At 38.1% G+C, this 17,446-nt stretch overlaps 1 protein-coding gene across 1 annotated transcript in view; it reads right to left on the bottom strand.

Moving 5' to 3' along the window:
* Positions 1-17,446, bottom strand: part of LOC128638326 (alkaline phosphatase, tissue-nonspecific isozyme-like) — a 106,791-nt gene that overhangs the window by 2,913 nt on the left and 86,432 nt on the right. Inside the window, exons 5-10 of the mRNA XM_053690230.1 lie at positions 14,238-14,413; positions 8,753-8,896; positions 3,578-3,647; positions 2,202-2,336; positions 1,909-2,100; positions 155-274 (exon numbers count right to left, since the gene is read on the bottom strand). Coding sequence (XP_053546205.1) covers positions 155-274; positions 1,909-2,100; positions 2,202-2,336; positions 3,578-3,647; positions 8,753-8,896; positions 14,238-14,413 — 837 coding nt within the window. The remainder of the gene's footprint in view (positions 1-154; positions 275-1,908; positions 2,101-2,201; positions 2,337-3,577; positions 3,648-8,752; positions 8,897-14,237; positions 14,414-17,446) is intronic.

Genomic DNA, 17,446 nt, shown 5'->3' with positions numbered 1-17,446 from the left:
ATAAAACTATTTTGAAATCTGTTTACTCCAAATGATATGAAAAGATGAGACCTGTTTACAATGCAGAGACAAATGATGACAGCGTAATTCTTCTTAATGACAGCAGTCACAGTACAGCAGGACACTAGTCTGCAGATCTCTTATCACAACTTACTTGTGTTCACTCCAGTAATATTTTCTCTCCCATTTAATGTCACATTGTACCCAGGGCCATTCCCATACAGGATGGAGGTAAAGGGTTTGCCATCAATATTGCTGAGAGATGCAGTCAACCCTGCAGGGAATGAAGTCAGTAACATGAATCACACACAGTGTCCTCACAAGCACCCAAACTGCAGTTATAATATACAATGTCTACAAAACTGTTTGCCATAAACAATCTCTTTTTCATGTACATCACCAACACTACAGTTACAAATGTCTGTGAAATATAAATGTTTTGAAAGCAGTTATATTGTCATTTTTTGTGTGCAAAATTTGCACTGATTTGCTGTCCAAGTCAAAGTCTCTTATCTCCTCTATTTAAGCCAGTCAGTACCCTGAAATAAATTACTATAGTGATTAAACCATTGCTGTGTAAAAGTATCGGGGTTAGGCTTTGAAGTGTTGAGTATCTATTTCCAAATCTAGCTGAGTTAAATAAATGGTAATGAGGGCAAAATAAAGAATGAAAGTAAATTGGATTTTATTTTTTTTGGTACCAAACCCACTTTACAGTTATTGCAGCTGTCAGCATACTGTAGTATGTAGTGTGTGTCTCCTAGTATCTTCTCTGCACAGGAAGCTTCTGTACAAAATTGATCATTGGACTTTGCCATAAAGTGATCTGATTCTGCTGTAAACCTTCTTTTTTTAAACATTGAGGAGCTACATTGAGTAAGCAGAGGAACCTCAAGTATTACTGATGATTTTGTACAGGGCCTGAAGATCTTACTTAGATCATATTTCACTTGACATATTGCCACCTAACATCAATTCTCTCCATTCTTATTGTATTTAGGTTGCTGAAACCAAAGTCTGCCATTAAAGGGACACTGAACCAAAAAAAAATCTTTTGTGATTCAGATAGAGCATGCAATTTTAAGCAACTTTCTAATTTACTCCTATGATCAAATTTTCTTCATTCTCTTGGTATCTTTATTTGAAATGCAAGAATGTAAGTTTAGATGCCGGCCCATTTTTGGTGAACACACTGTGTTGTTCTTGCTGATTGGTGGATAAATTCACCCACCAATAAACAAGTGCTTTCCATGGTTCTGAACCAAAAAATAGCTTAGATGCCGTCTATTTCAAATAAAGAAAGCTAGAGAACGAAGAAAAATTGATAATAGGAATAAATTAGAAAGTTGCTTAAAATTGCACGCTCTATCTGAATCACGAAAGAAATAAAATTGGGTTCAGTGTCCCTTTAAATGTTTGAATTATGAAAAATTTAGACTAAAGGTAATTTCCTCTGTCCATTTATGCTTCCTAATTGTGAAATTTCTAGATCAGCCGCAAAAAAAAAACAAAAAAAAAACAAAAAAAAAAAAAAACAACCCTATTTCTTAGGTTTAGGATTTCCAAAGTCTTACACTTTTATTTTCAGGGGACACAGAAACATTTAAAGAATTGTTACCCTAATATAATGCTGAGAGGATTTATTTTCCTAAAGATAACAATAAGTATTTCAGTCCTACATCCCTGCTAAGGATGAAGCAAATCTGTTCTGTGGATTGCTGAAGTCATGACTAGAGTTCCTTAAAATTCAATTGAAAGAAAAATGCAATTTTGTTCTTATAAATCAAGAACGGCTGAACTGATTAACCTCCAAATTTTTATCTAATTATTTTTTCTTCTAAATTCACCATTAAAGTTTATGATGACTTTTTAAAATAAATAATTTTGCAAGCTTTTTGCAGTACTTACCCAGTATAGGATTTCCTCTAGGTGCATACCCTCCAAATGTAAAAACATGGGAGTGGTCAGCAGTGACAACAGTAAGGGTGTCTTCCTCTGAGGTCATATCTCCTGCAAACCCTATTGCTCTGTCCATTTCTACTGCCTCATGCAATGCTAGACTGGCCTTCCCAGCATGATGTCCATGGTCAATTCTTCCACCTGTATTATGAGCACACACAAAAAAATAACTCTAGGGCTATGAGCTGGTTGCATCCTCAAAGTCATATCCTTCATGAAGGAGCATCCTTTAATGTTCCTACCTTCCACTAGCAGGAAAAATCCCTTTGGATTCTTCATGAGAATCTTTATTGCTGTCTGAACCATTTCGGAAAGAGAAGGGTCTGTGGAGTTTTTCCTCTCTAACTCATAGTGCATATCGCCAGGCTCAAACAGACCTGTGAAGAGATTTACAGACACTGAGAAGATACTTTTACTTAGAAATATCCACAAACGCTAGTAATTCTTCATGTGTGCTAATCTGACACCACAATAGACTAATTCACAAAACCTGAATCAGGTTACACATATTTTACATTCCTATGTTCTTTATCTTAACATAAATATTTTTAATTTTTATTATTAAATATTTATTCTATATATATGTGATAATGTTAATGTAAAATAGATATCTATACCTATATATCTATAGGTATAGGTATATACATATATATTTTAAAATATTAATTTCAACAAAATTACATTATTCTGTATGTGAAGAACATTGGAATGGGAAATAAAAACAACGCCTGTTGGGTCAGCAAGAGAGCGATATGTGTTGGTTTTTTTTTCTTCCGTGCTCTCCTTTGACTTCTATGGGGATAATACGTTAACGTGGTTGCAATATTTGGTTAGCACGAGTCGGGTTTTACAAAAAGATTACTTCTAGCAGAGTTCACGCTCAAGAGGACGCGCTAAATAGAGCTCCACTTGTAATCCGGCTCTATGGTGGGAGGGATTATCACAGTTGGGGACACATGGGGGAAGTTATTTTAGTGGGAGCTATATACCCTGGCACCCCTAGAGACAAGTACATTGAAACTTTTTTAAATGCACCCTAAACTGTGAATCATGAAAGTTTTAACTTCCATTGTCCTTTTAATTTGATGAGGCATACAGACAAAGATAGGGTTTTTTAGTCTTCTTTTGGCAGATAAGAGGACATCTATATAGACACCTCTGCTGCATATTAAAATCTAAAGAATGATTTGTCTAATAAAAATACATAGGGGCTGATTTATCAAGGGCCGAATAGCCCCTGATGCCACTGTTTCCGCCTGCCTTCAGACTCACCGGAAATAGCAGTTATGAAGCAGCGATCTTAAGACCGCTGCTCCATAACTGGTCTGCTGCCTCTGAGGCTGCGGTCTGCAATCCGCACGATCCTACACGATCAGGTTGATTGACACCCGCTGCTAGCAGTCGATTGGCCGCAAATCTGTAGGGGGCGGCATTGCACAAGCAGTTCAACAGAGCTGCTTGTGCAATGTTAAATGCCAACAGCATATGCTGTCGGCATTCAGCGATGTCTGACGGACATGATACACTACAGCCCCATAGTGTCGTACAATGATATTCCTTGTAACCGTCCTCACAAAGTACATCCGACCTTGTCACATGCAACTTGCCACTGACTTACCCATTAAAAAGTCTACCGTGCTTGGATCAATAGCCAGCAGCTGTTCTCGGTTCCAAATATACTGGGACGTCTACAGAAGGAGAAGAATGTACTTGAAGGAGACGTTTTAAGGTTTTCTTTTAATGACAATATTAACCCTTTTTGTGCCGGTTAAACACATAGGAGTGGATCAAATCATTTATTGGCAAATTAATGGCTGCGGATGAGCACTTTTCAATGACAACTCAATCCACAGTTTTCACTGTTTTTCTGGTTTTTTTTATCATCGTTTTGGTGAAATATGTTCCTATACTTAAAGGGACATGAAACCCAAATATTTTCTTTCAGGATTCTGAGAGCGCATGTGATTTTAAACAACTTTCCAATTCACTTTTGTTATTAAATTTGTTTAATTCTTTTGGAATCTTTGTTCAAAATGATACATAGATAGGCTCAGGAACTGCTGATTGGTGACTGCAAATATATGTTGCATGTTATTGGCTCACCATGTGCATTGCTGTTCCTTCAACAAAGGATATCAAGAGAATAAAGCAAATTAGATAATGTAAAGTGAATTGGAAAGTTGTTTAAAATTGTATGCTCTATCTGAATCACAAAATAAATATTTTGAGTTTCATGTCCCTTTAAGGGGGCACTAAACACCTTGTAATTAACTGGAAAGTAAACACCTTATAATTACAAAACATTTTTATTGATTTGCTATAGAATAACGTACCAGCCAAGTCTTAACTCCACTTACCACTTGCCTTATTTGGATGAGCCAATCTAGGCTTGTGTCTGCAGCAACAAGGTTAGTTACTGTCATTATGTTAGTATAAAGTGCATTGTTCTGCAGTTATTATCTGCTGAAGCCAATTAGGGAAATATATGTAGCAGGGTTAAACTTAAGAAGCCTACAGAGTACATTTCCAGTTTGAAAATTAGAAAATCCAAAATTAAACGAAAAGGGGGAAAAAATACTGAAATTATATTGCAAAGTTTACTATTCATAATGAAATGTTTTATGTTAAAATCTTTTACTGTCCCTTTAACGTGCTAATCTATTTTTCTAACCTCAATCTAAATTCTTGATAAAAATAAATTTACACTAATACAAATTAGCCAATTCCATAACCCAACGAACACACATGTTCATCAGTAAATGCCCCTGTTCAAATCCCTTAAAGGGACAGTCTAGTCAAAATTAAACTTTCAGGATTCAGATAGGGCATGCAATTTTGAACAACTTTCCAATTCACTTTTATCATCAAACTTGCTTTGTGCTTTTGGTGTTTTTTTTTGAAAGCTAAACCTAGGTAGGCTTAAATGCTAATTTCTAAGCCCTTGAAGGCCACCTCTTATTTCAATGCATTTGGCATTTTTTACAGCTAGAGGGCGTTAGTTCATGTGTGCCATACAGATAACATTGTGACCATGCCCGTGGAGATACAAATGAGAGGGCACTGATTGGCTAAATGCAAGTCTGTTAAAATAACTGAAATAAGGGGCAGTCTGCAGAGGCTTAGATACAAGGTAATCACAGAGGTAAAAAGTGTATTAATATTACTGTGTTGGTTATGCAAAACTGGGGAACGGTTAATAAAGGGATTGTCTATATTTTTAATCAATAACAATTCTGGAGTAGACTGTCCCTTTAAAAAGACATCTCAATGGTTTTAGCGCACAACCAGTTAAATGCACACGTCACCTGTTACAATCACAACTCACTATAAAATAATTAATTAAACACAGAGTTGCTTTAACCAGTGATATAATCACTAAAACCACAAAAGTGCTATTTGTCCTTTAGTAAAATTAGGATATTACCAGGACTATTAATGATTTTGTGTTGTTTTCGGAAGGAAACAATTTTGAGCTTTTGGGATTGTGATCACTGCAAAAATCACACTGACAACACCAGCCGAGGGTCAGAAATCATTAGACAAGCGTAAGACAGTGATCAACCACACCGTTAAAGGGACAGTAAAGCCAAAATGAGACTTACATGGATTAGATAAAGCACTGCATTTTAAACAATTTTTCAAATTACTCCTGTTATCAATTTTGCTTATTTTTCTTGGTATCCTTTGCTAAAGAGTTATCATAGGCAGAGGCGTAACTAGAAACCACAGGGCCCAGGTGCAAGAATCTAAGAAGGGCCCCCCCCCCCAAAAAAAGTGAATTTGATACATATATTTTTTTTCTTTTTCTTTTTAACATTTAACACAGAAAATAATGTGAATCAGAATAAGTCTGCAAAAGGAGGTACCCTGTGCCCACAGTCTGTGAGATGGTCTGACCCCCTATTACTGTATATAGTGACACCGTTTAACCCACCAGTACTGTGTATAGTGAGTTAGTGATACAGTCTGTAATCTGCCGGTGAGATGGCTGGCCTGACCCTACCCGCCCCAGTACTTTATAAAGTGACCACAGTAGTCTGTGACATGGTCCAGCCTCCCGTACTGTATATAGTGGTACTGTATAGTGACACTGTTTACCCCCTCCCCCCATGCTGTAGTAACAAGGTCTGTAATTTGCTGGTTCCACAAACATACGCACACACACATACATGCATAAATACACACACAGTCACATACACACACACACATACATAAACACCAATGGGTAAAACAGAAACACTAACCCCTGTAGTCAGTGTCACTAGTAAAGCATCATGTCACACTCACATGATATCAGTGCAGGCAGTGGCAGGTCAACGTTTTTTTGAAGCTGGGCCCACACCCTTGGGGGCCCAGTCGCAATTGCGGCCTCTGCACCCCCTGCAGTTTCGCCCCTGATCATAGGTGATCTTAGGAGCGTGCACGTGTCTTTATTCATCAGACAGCTGTGTTTGCAACATTGTTTATAGTAACATTATAGAATGTTGAAAACACTGCTGCCATAGACTGTTATAGACACGTGCACACTTCTATCAGCCTACCAATCATTACTCTTCATCAATGGATATCAAAAGAACAAATCAAATTTGATTATAGATGTAAATTTGAAAGCTGTTTAAAATGACATTCTCTATCTGAATCAGTAAAGTTTAATGTTGACTTCAGGGGCGGACTGATCAGCAGGGCAAATTGGGCCTGAACTGAGGGCCCAGCATGTCGGGGGGCCTACAAATGGCATCTCCATGGTGCCTGGTGTCCTGGATGTGGGGTTTGTTGCTCGGGGGGGCCGTAGAGTGTGGGGGGTTCTGTTGCTGTGAGGGCCATGGATTGTGGGGTCTAGCTCTGGAGGTTGGGGGTCCTGTCTATGTCCCTTGATGTGGGGGGTCCTGGTGGGGGCAGGGCAGGGAGGTTACCATGTTAATTTGCATAGATTTGAATACATTTGGTTCAGCGTGGACGGACAGTGGGGGCCCTTACCTAATTTTTGCCCGGGGGCCCTGTTAGTCTCAGTCCGCCCCTGGTTGACTTTACAGTCCCTTTAACTAGGGTCAGCAATGTAAAAATGACAAATTAAAATGTATTTTTTGCTTTCGAATGTCCTTTTAAGTTTTGTATTACTTCATAATATACTGTTTGAGGTCATGATGTCAGTTAACTATCCCCATGTCTTTTTTTAAACTTTCACTATTCAGATGGAGCATACAGTTTTTAACAACTTTTAAATGTATTGCTATTATTACATTTGCTTTGTTTTCTTAGTATCATTTGTTGAAAAACATATTTAGGTAGGCTCTGCAGTAATAATGCACTACTGGGAGCTAGGTGCTGATTGGTGGCTGTACATAAATGCCTCTCTCTTGTCATTGGCTCGCCAGATGTGTTCAGTTAGCTCCCATTGCTGCTCCTTCAACAAAGGATACCAAGATAACAAAGCACATTTTATAATAGAAGTAAATTGGAAAACCGTTACAAATTGCACGCACTATTTGAATCATGAAAGTTTAATTTTAACTTTATTGCCCCTAATGCTTTACAGACAAAGGATTTGTCCTTTAATAATGAAAGGATAGAGAGAAAACTAAAGGGCCAATTTATCAAGGACCGAATGTCCCCTGATGCCCCTGTTTTAGCGTGAGACTTCAGGGTCTCCGGAAACAGCAGTTATGAAGCAGCGGTCATAAGACCACTGCTCCTTAACTGGTCCGCTGCCTCTGAGCCTCAGGACATCAATTCGCCCGATCCTATACCATCGGGCTGATTGAAACGCCCTTGGCTGCGAATCTGCAGGGGGCGACATTGTACAAGCAGTTCACCAGACCTGCTTGTGTAATTTTAAATGCCGTCAGCGTATACTGCCAGCATTCAGCGATGCCTGTCGGACATAATACGCTACAGCGTATCCTGTCGGACAGACATTGATAAATCGGCCCCTAAATGTTCTAATGACTTAGATCTCAGTGGATTTCTTTTCCTTTCCAATTAAATAACTGAAAATATTACTTAAAGGAACATAACACGCAAAATTTCTTTCTTTCATGATTCAGATAAAGAATACAATTTTATAAATAAATTCCAATTTACTTCTTTTGTCAAATTTTCTTTCTTCTCTTGTTATTCTTTGTTGAAAAGATAGCTAGGTAGGCGTCTGGGGCACTACATGACAGGAAATAGTGCTGCCCTCTAGGGCTCTTGCTAATGTATAACATTGTTGCAAAACGGCTGCCATATAGTACTAAAGACGCGCACACTCCTGAACTTACCTCCCTGCTGTTCAACAAAGGATAACAAGAAAACAAATAAACTTTGATAATTGAAGTAAATTGAAAAGTTCTTTAAAATTGTATGCTCTATCTGAATCATAAAATAAAATGTTGGCGTTTTTGTCCCTTTAATAAATATATCCTTAATAATTACTGGATTGATAATTACAATTATCTTTCCCCTTTCTACTACAAAACTGAGAACTAGGAGCACTAGAATACTAATTGACCACTAGAATACATATTGACCCCTAGAATACTTATTGACCCCTAGAATACTTATTGACCACTAGAATACTTATTGACCCCTAGAATACTTGTTGACCACTAGAATACATATTGACCCCTAGAATACTTATTGACCACTAGAATACTTATTGACCCCTAGAATACTTATTGACCACTAGAATACTAATTGACCACTAGAATACTTGTTGACCCCTAGAATACTTATTGACCACTAGAATACTTATTGACCCCTAGCTGTTTTCTGGCTCTCTGCATATGATCACACGGTGATAGCTTTATCTTACCTTCCCTGCTGGCTTCTTCTCTTCCCAGATTTTAATCAGATTTTTCCCATCTTTTCTTGTGCCATTGCAAGTCTGATCTTCAGGGTACTCAACGTCCGTAGTGTCCCAGGGATACATGTATTTCCTCCCTCCTCCCAGAATCACCTGAAAAAAATAAAGCAGAACAACTTTATTAGGGCTAGCGTACGAGTGGCACGCTAACTGTTGCACATGAGCAATAAGGGGTTTATCACGGCTCTGCTTATTACAACTTGAAAGTAAATGCGTTTGCTTGAGCACAATTGAATAGAACGTGCGTTGGGAATGGGATAGCGCAGCTCCAGAGCTGTGGTTATCTGTTACAAAAGTCAAAAAAGTTGTACAAAACAGATAAAAAAATACAATTAACAGTATAGTTACACTCAAAATAACACCATCTAATAAAATTTAATTAAAAAAATTGAATAAAAAAGTTACAAGAGCTCAAAGATATGAGGTCTCAGGTGTTAGAAAAAAAGGTCTGAAATGGACTTTAACGTAGATATACATACACGGCTAAATATGTATATGTATATATGTATAGATATATATTTTACCAATAACATTATATATATATATATATATATATATATATATATATATATATATATATATAAATATGCATTTAAGAATAAATAGAACATATTCTGCTATGTGAAAAACATTGGAATGTGAAATATTTACATTTTATGTCAGGTTAGCGCCCTTTGCTTAAACGCGATCAGGTTTGCACGCAAGTGCGGTGTTAGTTTTTTCTCCCACTTTTCGCACTTTATTGAAGTCGATGGGGTAATAATTTAACAAGGTCGCGATATTTGAACTTCAGCTTTTTGCTTGTGTCGGGTTAGCACTTGTGCGAGAACTTTTTACTTTCAACTTCTAGTAGGTGCGTAAAAAGCTTACTTTTAGCAAAGTAAACGCTAATTGTACTCCACTAATAATCTAGCCTTTAATTGGGTAACTGAAAGACTATATGACTTTTTTTAAAAACTATTTTAACTAGTGCCAATGATTGGGTCAACAGCAGTTCTCTGTGACATCTGAGTCGTACTTCAACTATGTGTTTAACCTTTTTTTAAAAAAACATTATCTAAGCTTCATCACGTCAGACATGCCGACCCTTGCAGGAGCTGCCTTGGTGGAATTATCGTAAAAAAGGGGCAGTTCCTACGAGTGGGGGGCGAGATGTCTCATATTGAAAATAATGGTGCTTGCTGGAAAGGGACACATTTCTCCATAGAGTGAAGTTAGCAGTGAGCAGGGGGTGCACTTTAAAAAGTAAATCCTGCAGCCAATATAAATCACATTATGCTGCTTTCTGCGTATAGCATCTTACAATTGCCTTTATTTTCGTACGCATATGTTTTTCTATTAGCGTTAAGTATTTTGTCACAACCTTGCCACTTTTTAGTTTGCGAGAAAATACTGTGAGATCTGTAGTGCGAAAATCTTTACAGAATTACGCTGGGATTAGGGAGACAATTTCATATACGCCCATGTTCTGCCCATCTTACGAAAAAACTACTATTACGATTTGTATTTTGTATAAGTACGAATTTATTTATGCTTTTTGCAAATCCAGTGTAGTTGAATTACAAATTATGCTGTGCAAATTTAATATGATTTATTACTGTGTAATTTACATACAAATTACATACAAATTTTACGTTTTTAATAAAATATGATTTTTGGTGAAAAATTATTGTACACCTTTGTAATGCCTGCATCTCCCTCCCATATGAAAATGCAGTATACGCTCCTTGGCGACACTCCCTGTTTTCAGGGCAATAGAAGCACTGGCGAGCATTCTTTAATGATCTCGCAAGTCCAGAGACCGTTAGATTATCGAGCCTATAGAGTTGTAGGGTCAATAGTAATAAAATTATGTTCTCTTACAAATTATAACAATGAACCTTTAATTTGAGAGCGCTCATATGAATCACATGAAACATTCAGTTTGCTAAAGACACTTGGGAAGGGTTGTGGCACCAGATAAGAAGGCCAAAGAGATCAAATAAAATGAGTTTAAACAACAGCAAGGTTGTGAAAAGAGACTCTTGCTCATTCACTGGATAATGAAAGAACTGTAATGTTAGAATTGATATTTTAAAGACAAACCTCCTTCTGAAGAAATGAAGAGGATTCTTGAAAATAGTCTCATTCTGATAACAGAGTTTAAAATGATCCCACAACATTTTGTAAGGAACAGCATGACTTACAGTCAGATAAAATTAATAGCTAAAAGATGAGTCAGGGTATATATAGTAAGGGGCTAATGTGTAACTGCAGGGGACTCAGGGTCTCCACTGCTACCGGGCCAATAAATTTAGGGGGCCCACTGCTGCTCAAGCAGAATCAAATTTCAGAGCAGCTTGTAAACAGGGTTTGCTAGGGGTGTTTGCTATGCTGTGCATCATCTCTCTCTTGTGTATCTGTGTGTGTGTATGTGTGTGTGCCCACATGTATGTATTTGTGTGTATATGTGTTTGTTTATATTTATGTATATATGTGTTCATGTGTTTGTTTGTATTTATTTATATATGTGTACTACATGTGTGTGTACATGTGTATATAATGTGTATGTATGAGTGCATTTATTTCAGTGTGTGTATATTATCTATCTGTATCTATTGCTCAATATTGCTCATTAGCTCTTCTTTGGAATGGATGGAGTTCAAATGAGGGGGGCCCTGCCACAGACTTTGCCTTGGGGTGAGTTTAGGTTATGCCTCTGGTCAGGGGCATCACAACAGGAGGGCTAAAACCCAGATGGCTAGATTTAGAGTTTTGTCGATAAAGACCCGCGTAGCTAACGCTGCTTTTTTTCCCAGCGCACCCTTAAGACAACACTGGTATTTAGAGTTGTCTGAGTGGCTGCGTTAGGCTCAGAAAAGGGAGCGTTGAGCAGAATTTAGCTTTCCTTCAGCCCTCAATACCAGCGTTGCTTACGGTAGCGGTAAGCTGGCAAAACGTGCTCGTGCACGATATCCCCATAGGAAACAATGGGGCTGAGCTGGCTGGAAAAAAACCTAACACCTGCAAAAAAGCAGCATTCAGCTCCTAGTGCAGCCCCATTGTTTCCTATGGGGAAACACTCTCTAAGTCTGCACCTAACACCCTAACATGTGTCTACACCCCTAACTTTACACTTATTAACCCCTAATCTGCCGGCCCCTCTATCGCTGACACATACATTATATTATTAACCCCTAATCTTCCGACCGGACACCGCCGCCACCTACATTATCTCTATGAACCCCTAATCTGCTGCCCCTAACATCGCCGCCACCTACATTATATTTATTAACCCCTAATCTGCCGACCGGACCTCGCCGCCACTATATTAAATGTATTAACCCCTAAACCGCCGCACTCCTGCCTTGCAAACAGTAGAATAAATTGTATTAACCCCTAATCTGCCCTCCCTAACATCGCCGCCACCTACCTACAATTATTAACCCATAATCTCCTGCCCGCAACGTCGCCGCAACTATAATAAATGTATTTACCCCTAAACCTAAGTCTAACCCTAACCCTAACACCCCCCTAACATAAATATAATTTTAATAAAACAAAATAATATTCCTATAATTAAATAAATTAATCCTATTTAAAACTAAATACTTACCTATCAAATAAACCCTAATATAGCTACAATATAAATAATAATTACATTGTAGCTATTTTAGGATTTATATTTATTTTACAGGCAACTTTGTATTTATTTTAACTAGGTACAATAGCTATTTAATAGTTATTAACTATTTAATAGCTACCTAGTTAAAATAATTACAAAATTACATGTAAAATAAATCCTAACCTAAGTTACAAATACACCTAACACTACACTATCAATGCTGAATACGGAGAGCGTATTACTCTCCGCATTCAGCGAGGTCTGTCGGACCTGATCCACACTGTTGGATCAGGTCCGACAGACCTTTGATAAATAGGCCTCAAAGACTGTAAAGGAAAATAAAAAATGCCTGGGACATGCATAAGGCTATCTTAGGAAAACAGTAACATGTAATATGGGTAGAATTGAAGGGCCTTTTTGGTTCGTGTCTACTGTCAAATTCTATGTTTCTATGTTTCCAAATTTAAACCTTTTGTTCATGCAACAGCAAATTTCATTTCTGCTTCTTTAACAAGCATGATAGAACATATTCAGCATAATGTCTCCTTACTTGGGTGACTTTTGGAATTCATTTATATATTCATTGGTATAACCTCAGTGGGGTGTTAGGTTTTTCAATGTGGTTTCCAGAACAGAAATACAAATTTCCAGTAACCAAGAGTTGTAAATATTTGCAAAATCCAGCTTATAATAAAATCTTTGTTTGAACTGAAAAGATGGCTACATACAATAAACATATTGAATGGCTTATGTCATAGTGGGGGTTCACATTCCTGGTTTCAGTCCTAACATAAATTTAAATTTTTAACCCTATGCTTCCCATTTCCCACTTTCTGCTGCATGAAAGCTCAACTAGACAAATAATTGCACCACCCAACCAACTGGCTCTTTATTTAACCAAAAAAAGGTTTATAATTATTGACAAGAAGGAGCGCAGAGTAGTGCAAAACTGCTCCTTAGCTTAATTAGGTTTACATCAACAAAGGATACCAAAATAATTGAGAAAATTTGATGATATAAGTAAATCAGAAAGAAAAAAAGAGACATTTAGGGTTTTATGCCTTTTTAAGAAGCCTCAGTGCGACCTCATAGGTGGTGAACCTAAAACATCTTAAATGGATTGAAAATCTCTACTCATGCATTTGGTTGATGTAAAATAACTCCTTAGGTAATATCCAGAAGGCCAAATTCAGCTTTCTATACTCTTCTTCACCACTGAAACTTAAAGGGACACGCAAGTAAAAATTAAACTTTTATGATTCAGATAGAGCAGCAATTTTAAACAACTTTCCACTTTACTTCCATTAAAAAAATGTGCAGTCTTTTTTACATTTACATTTTTTGAGTCACCAGCTCCTACTGAGCATGTGCAAGAATTCACAGAATAAACGTATATGCATTTGTGATTGGCTGATGGCTGTCACATGGTACGTGTATGCATTTGTGATTGGCTGATGGCTGTCACATGATACAGGAGGAGTGGAAATAGAAATAACTTTGAAAATTGCCAGAACAAAAATCTGCTACTCATTTGAAGTTCAGACTAGGGGGGAGATTTATCAAGCAGCGGATGCTGCTTGCTCCGCCCAATGCTTCTTGCTCGCCGGAAAGCTAAGTTAAGAAGCAGCGGTCATAATGCTTGTGCAATGTTAAATGCCGACAGCGTATGTCGGGTGGACATGATTTGCTACAGCAAATCATGTCCGCCCGTAATTTGTTAAATCGGCCCTTAAGTGTTATTGCATTGTATTTTTGTTATGCATACTGTATTTACTGGTCCTTTAAAGCACCAATAATCATATACAACTTACCTCTACATAGATGACTTACCTCAATATCCGGTACATTCTCCACCAACTGCAATGCAATGTCTTTGCAGCCCTGGTTAATGGCCTCCGAGGGCATCTCTTTGTCTGAGTACCAGTCGCGATCTGCACTGTGAGAGTAGGCGGCAGCAGGCGTTGCGTGTTGAACGCGGGTTGTAGTTACTACACCTACTGACTTCCCTGAAAAGGTAAGTCCCAGAGTGTTTATTAGATATGTGCATATATATATTCATTTTTGGCATTAATTTAGTGAAAATGGCTGCGGTCTGCAGCATTTGGCTATTTTCGGCGCTTGATTTACCAGAGAAAACACAAATATCTGTATTTAAATGCTGAAGACCACAGCCATTTTTATAATTTGTTCTAAACAAATGCTGAAAATGAATAGATGTACATGCTTATTATATAGTACAATGTCAACCCAAGCAGCTAATCAATAACTCTGCTCCTCTTATAATTAAATCAACACATTTTTCTATTTATTTTGGTGATTCAACAAATCTTTATTCTACACATGTAATTTAGTGAAGATGAATAGAGTCCAATTTCTGATGCCATATTTATAAGATTTTTTCTGCGCAGGAACAATAATCTATTATGTGAGAGAAATATCCAGCCTGCTGCGATCTCTGAATTCACATTTGTGGTGCAGTGAAAGGAACATAAAATAAAGTCCTATTTGATTCCTGGGATTGTGATGAACATTTCTTTTTTTCTTTAAATGATAAAAACATTTGAAATCTGGAAATGTTCAAAGAACATTATATAGATAATTCTAATTTCTAGTATTTATTAAAGGGACATTCAGGAGCAAACTATTCTAGGGCATATTCCATTTGAAACCTTTGCTGCATGATTGCTGGTAAAAATGCTCCGAGATTAGCACTGAAGTGTGCACTAGGCGCATGCACGAAACAGCGTAAGTTGCTCCGGAGCCCTTGCAGGGCAGGTTTGCACATGCGTGCCTGCTTCCCGCAAATGTAAGAGGCAGCGGTCCTCATTCTCTAATGTGATTGAGCATGTTATGATATATACGGGCAGTGAACAAACAGATTCTGATGCCCGTATTTCGCAAAGGCGAGTGGACAACTTCTCAAGTTGAGAAGCTTGTCTGCTCGCCTTATAATAAATGTGGGTTGGTGTGCACACCCCTCGTGACTGACACTAAAGCCCACACTAGAGGCATATCCTCAGATTCTATTTCATGTACACACCTCTCGCAACTGACACTGAAGCGCACACTAGGGGTGTAACCTAAGTTTCTGATTGCAGACTCCTATATCAAGACTGACACTGAAGCATGCACTTGGGACGTATCCTAGGTTTTTGATTGATGTGCACCCCCCATGACTGACACTGAAGAGCACACAAGAGGTGTATCTTTAGTTTCTGATCGGTGTGCTCACCCCTAGATCATGACTGACACAGAGGCATGCACTAGGGGCCCGATGACCAAAACCTCAATCTCATTGAGAGAAATCACCCAGAATCCTTGAGGACATTTTTTTTGTCATTAATATGGAAAATATGTGTCTCTCCTTCATTTCCAGAACCCTGAATAGCTAGTAAATAACTCTCAAGATGAAACTAGTCTTTCTAAAGTTCTTGGAGATACCTTGCAGTACTGAAAAGGCTTCTTAGATAAGGTGGCCAGAGTGGAGAGCTTTGGATCATCGGACACTTGGGGGTCAATTTTTTTAATGTGCGAACAGGACAGGATACGATGTAGCATACGCTGTCGGCATTTGTCATTGCACCAGCAGTTCTTGTAAGCTGCTGGTGCAATGCCGCCCCCTGCAGATTCGCAGCAAATCGGCCGCTAGCAGGGGAGTGTCAATCAACCCGATCGTATTCGATCGGCTTGATTTCTGTTCGCCGCTTCAGAGCAGGCGAACAGGTTATGGAGCAGCGATCTTTAGAAAACCGCTGTTTCCGGCGAGCCTTAAGCCCCCTTGACTCCTTGGTACGTGTCCTTGACTCCAAGGTTCGCATTGACACTGCAGCAGGCACTGGGTGTCATTTTATAAATACTGACACTGAAGCAGGTAATGGGTGACATTTTATGATTACTGACACTGAAGCAGGTAATGGGTGACATTTTATGATTACTGACACTGAAGCAGGTAATGGGTGACATTTTATGATTACTGACACTGAAGCAAGTAATGGGAGTCATTTTATAAATACTGACACTGAGCAGGTAATGGGTGACATTTTATAAATACTGACACTGAAGCAGGTAATGGGTGACATTTTATAAATACTGACACTGAGCAGGCACTGGGTGACATTTTATAAATACTGACACTGAAGCAGGCACTGTGTGTCATTTTATAAATACTGACACTGAAGCAGGTAATGGGTGACATTTTATAAATACTGACACTGAGCAGGCACTGGGTGACATTTTATAAATACTGACACTGAAGCAGGTAATGGGTGACATTTTATAAATACTGACACTGAAGCAGGTAATGGGTGTCATTTTATAAATACTGACACTGAAGCAGGTAATGGGTGACATTTTATAAATACTGACACTGAAGCAGGTAATGGGTGTCATTTTATAAATACTGACACTGAAGCAGGTAATGGGTGACATTTTATAAATACTGACACTGAAGCAGGTATTGGGTGTCATTTTATAAATACTGACACTGAAGCAGGTAATGGGTGACATTTTATAAATACTGACTCTGAGGCAGGTAATGGGTGACATTTTATAAATACTGACACTGAGCAGGCACTGGGTGTCATTTTATAAATACTGACACTGAAGCAGGTAATGGGTGACATTTTATAAATACTGACACTGAAGCAGGTAATGGGTGACATTTTATAAATACTGACACTGAAGCAGGTAATGGGTGACATTTTATGATTACTGACACTGAAGCAGGTAATGGGTGACATTTTATAAATACTGACACTGAAGCAGGTAATGGGTGACATTTTATAAATACTGACACTGAAGCAGGTAATGGGTGACATTTTATAAATACTGACACTGAAGCAGGTAATGGGTGACATTTTATGATTACTGACACTGAAGCAGGTAATGGGTGACATTTTATAAATACTGACACTGAAGCAGGTAATGGGTGACATTTTATAAATACTGACACTGAAGCAGGTAATGGGTGACATTTTATAAATACTGACACTGAGCAGGCACTGGGTGACATTTTATAAATACTGACACTGAACCAGGTA

Source organism: Bombina bombina, chromosome 8 (genome assembly GCF_027579735.1).
Source record: "Bombina bombina isolate aBomBom1 chromosome 8, aBomBom1.pri, whole genome shotgun sequence".
In the NCBI taxonomy this organism is placed as follows: Eukaryota; Metazoa; Chordata; class Amphibia; order Anura; family Bombinatoridae; genus Bombina; species Bombina bombina.
The sequence above is the reverse complement of the archived record's forward strand: the minus strand, read 5'-3'. Positions and strand labels throughout refer to the sequence as shown.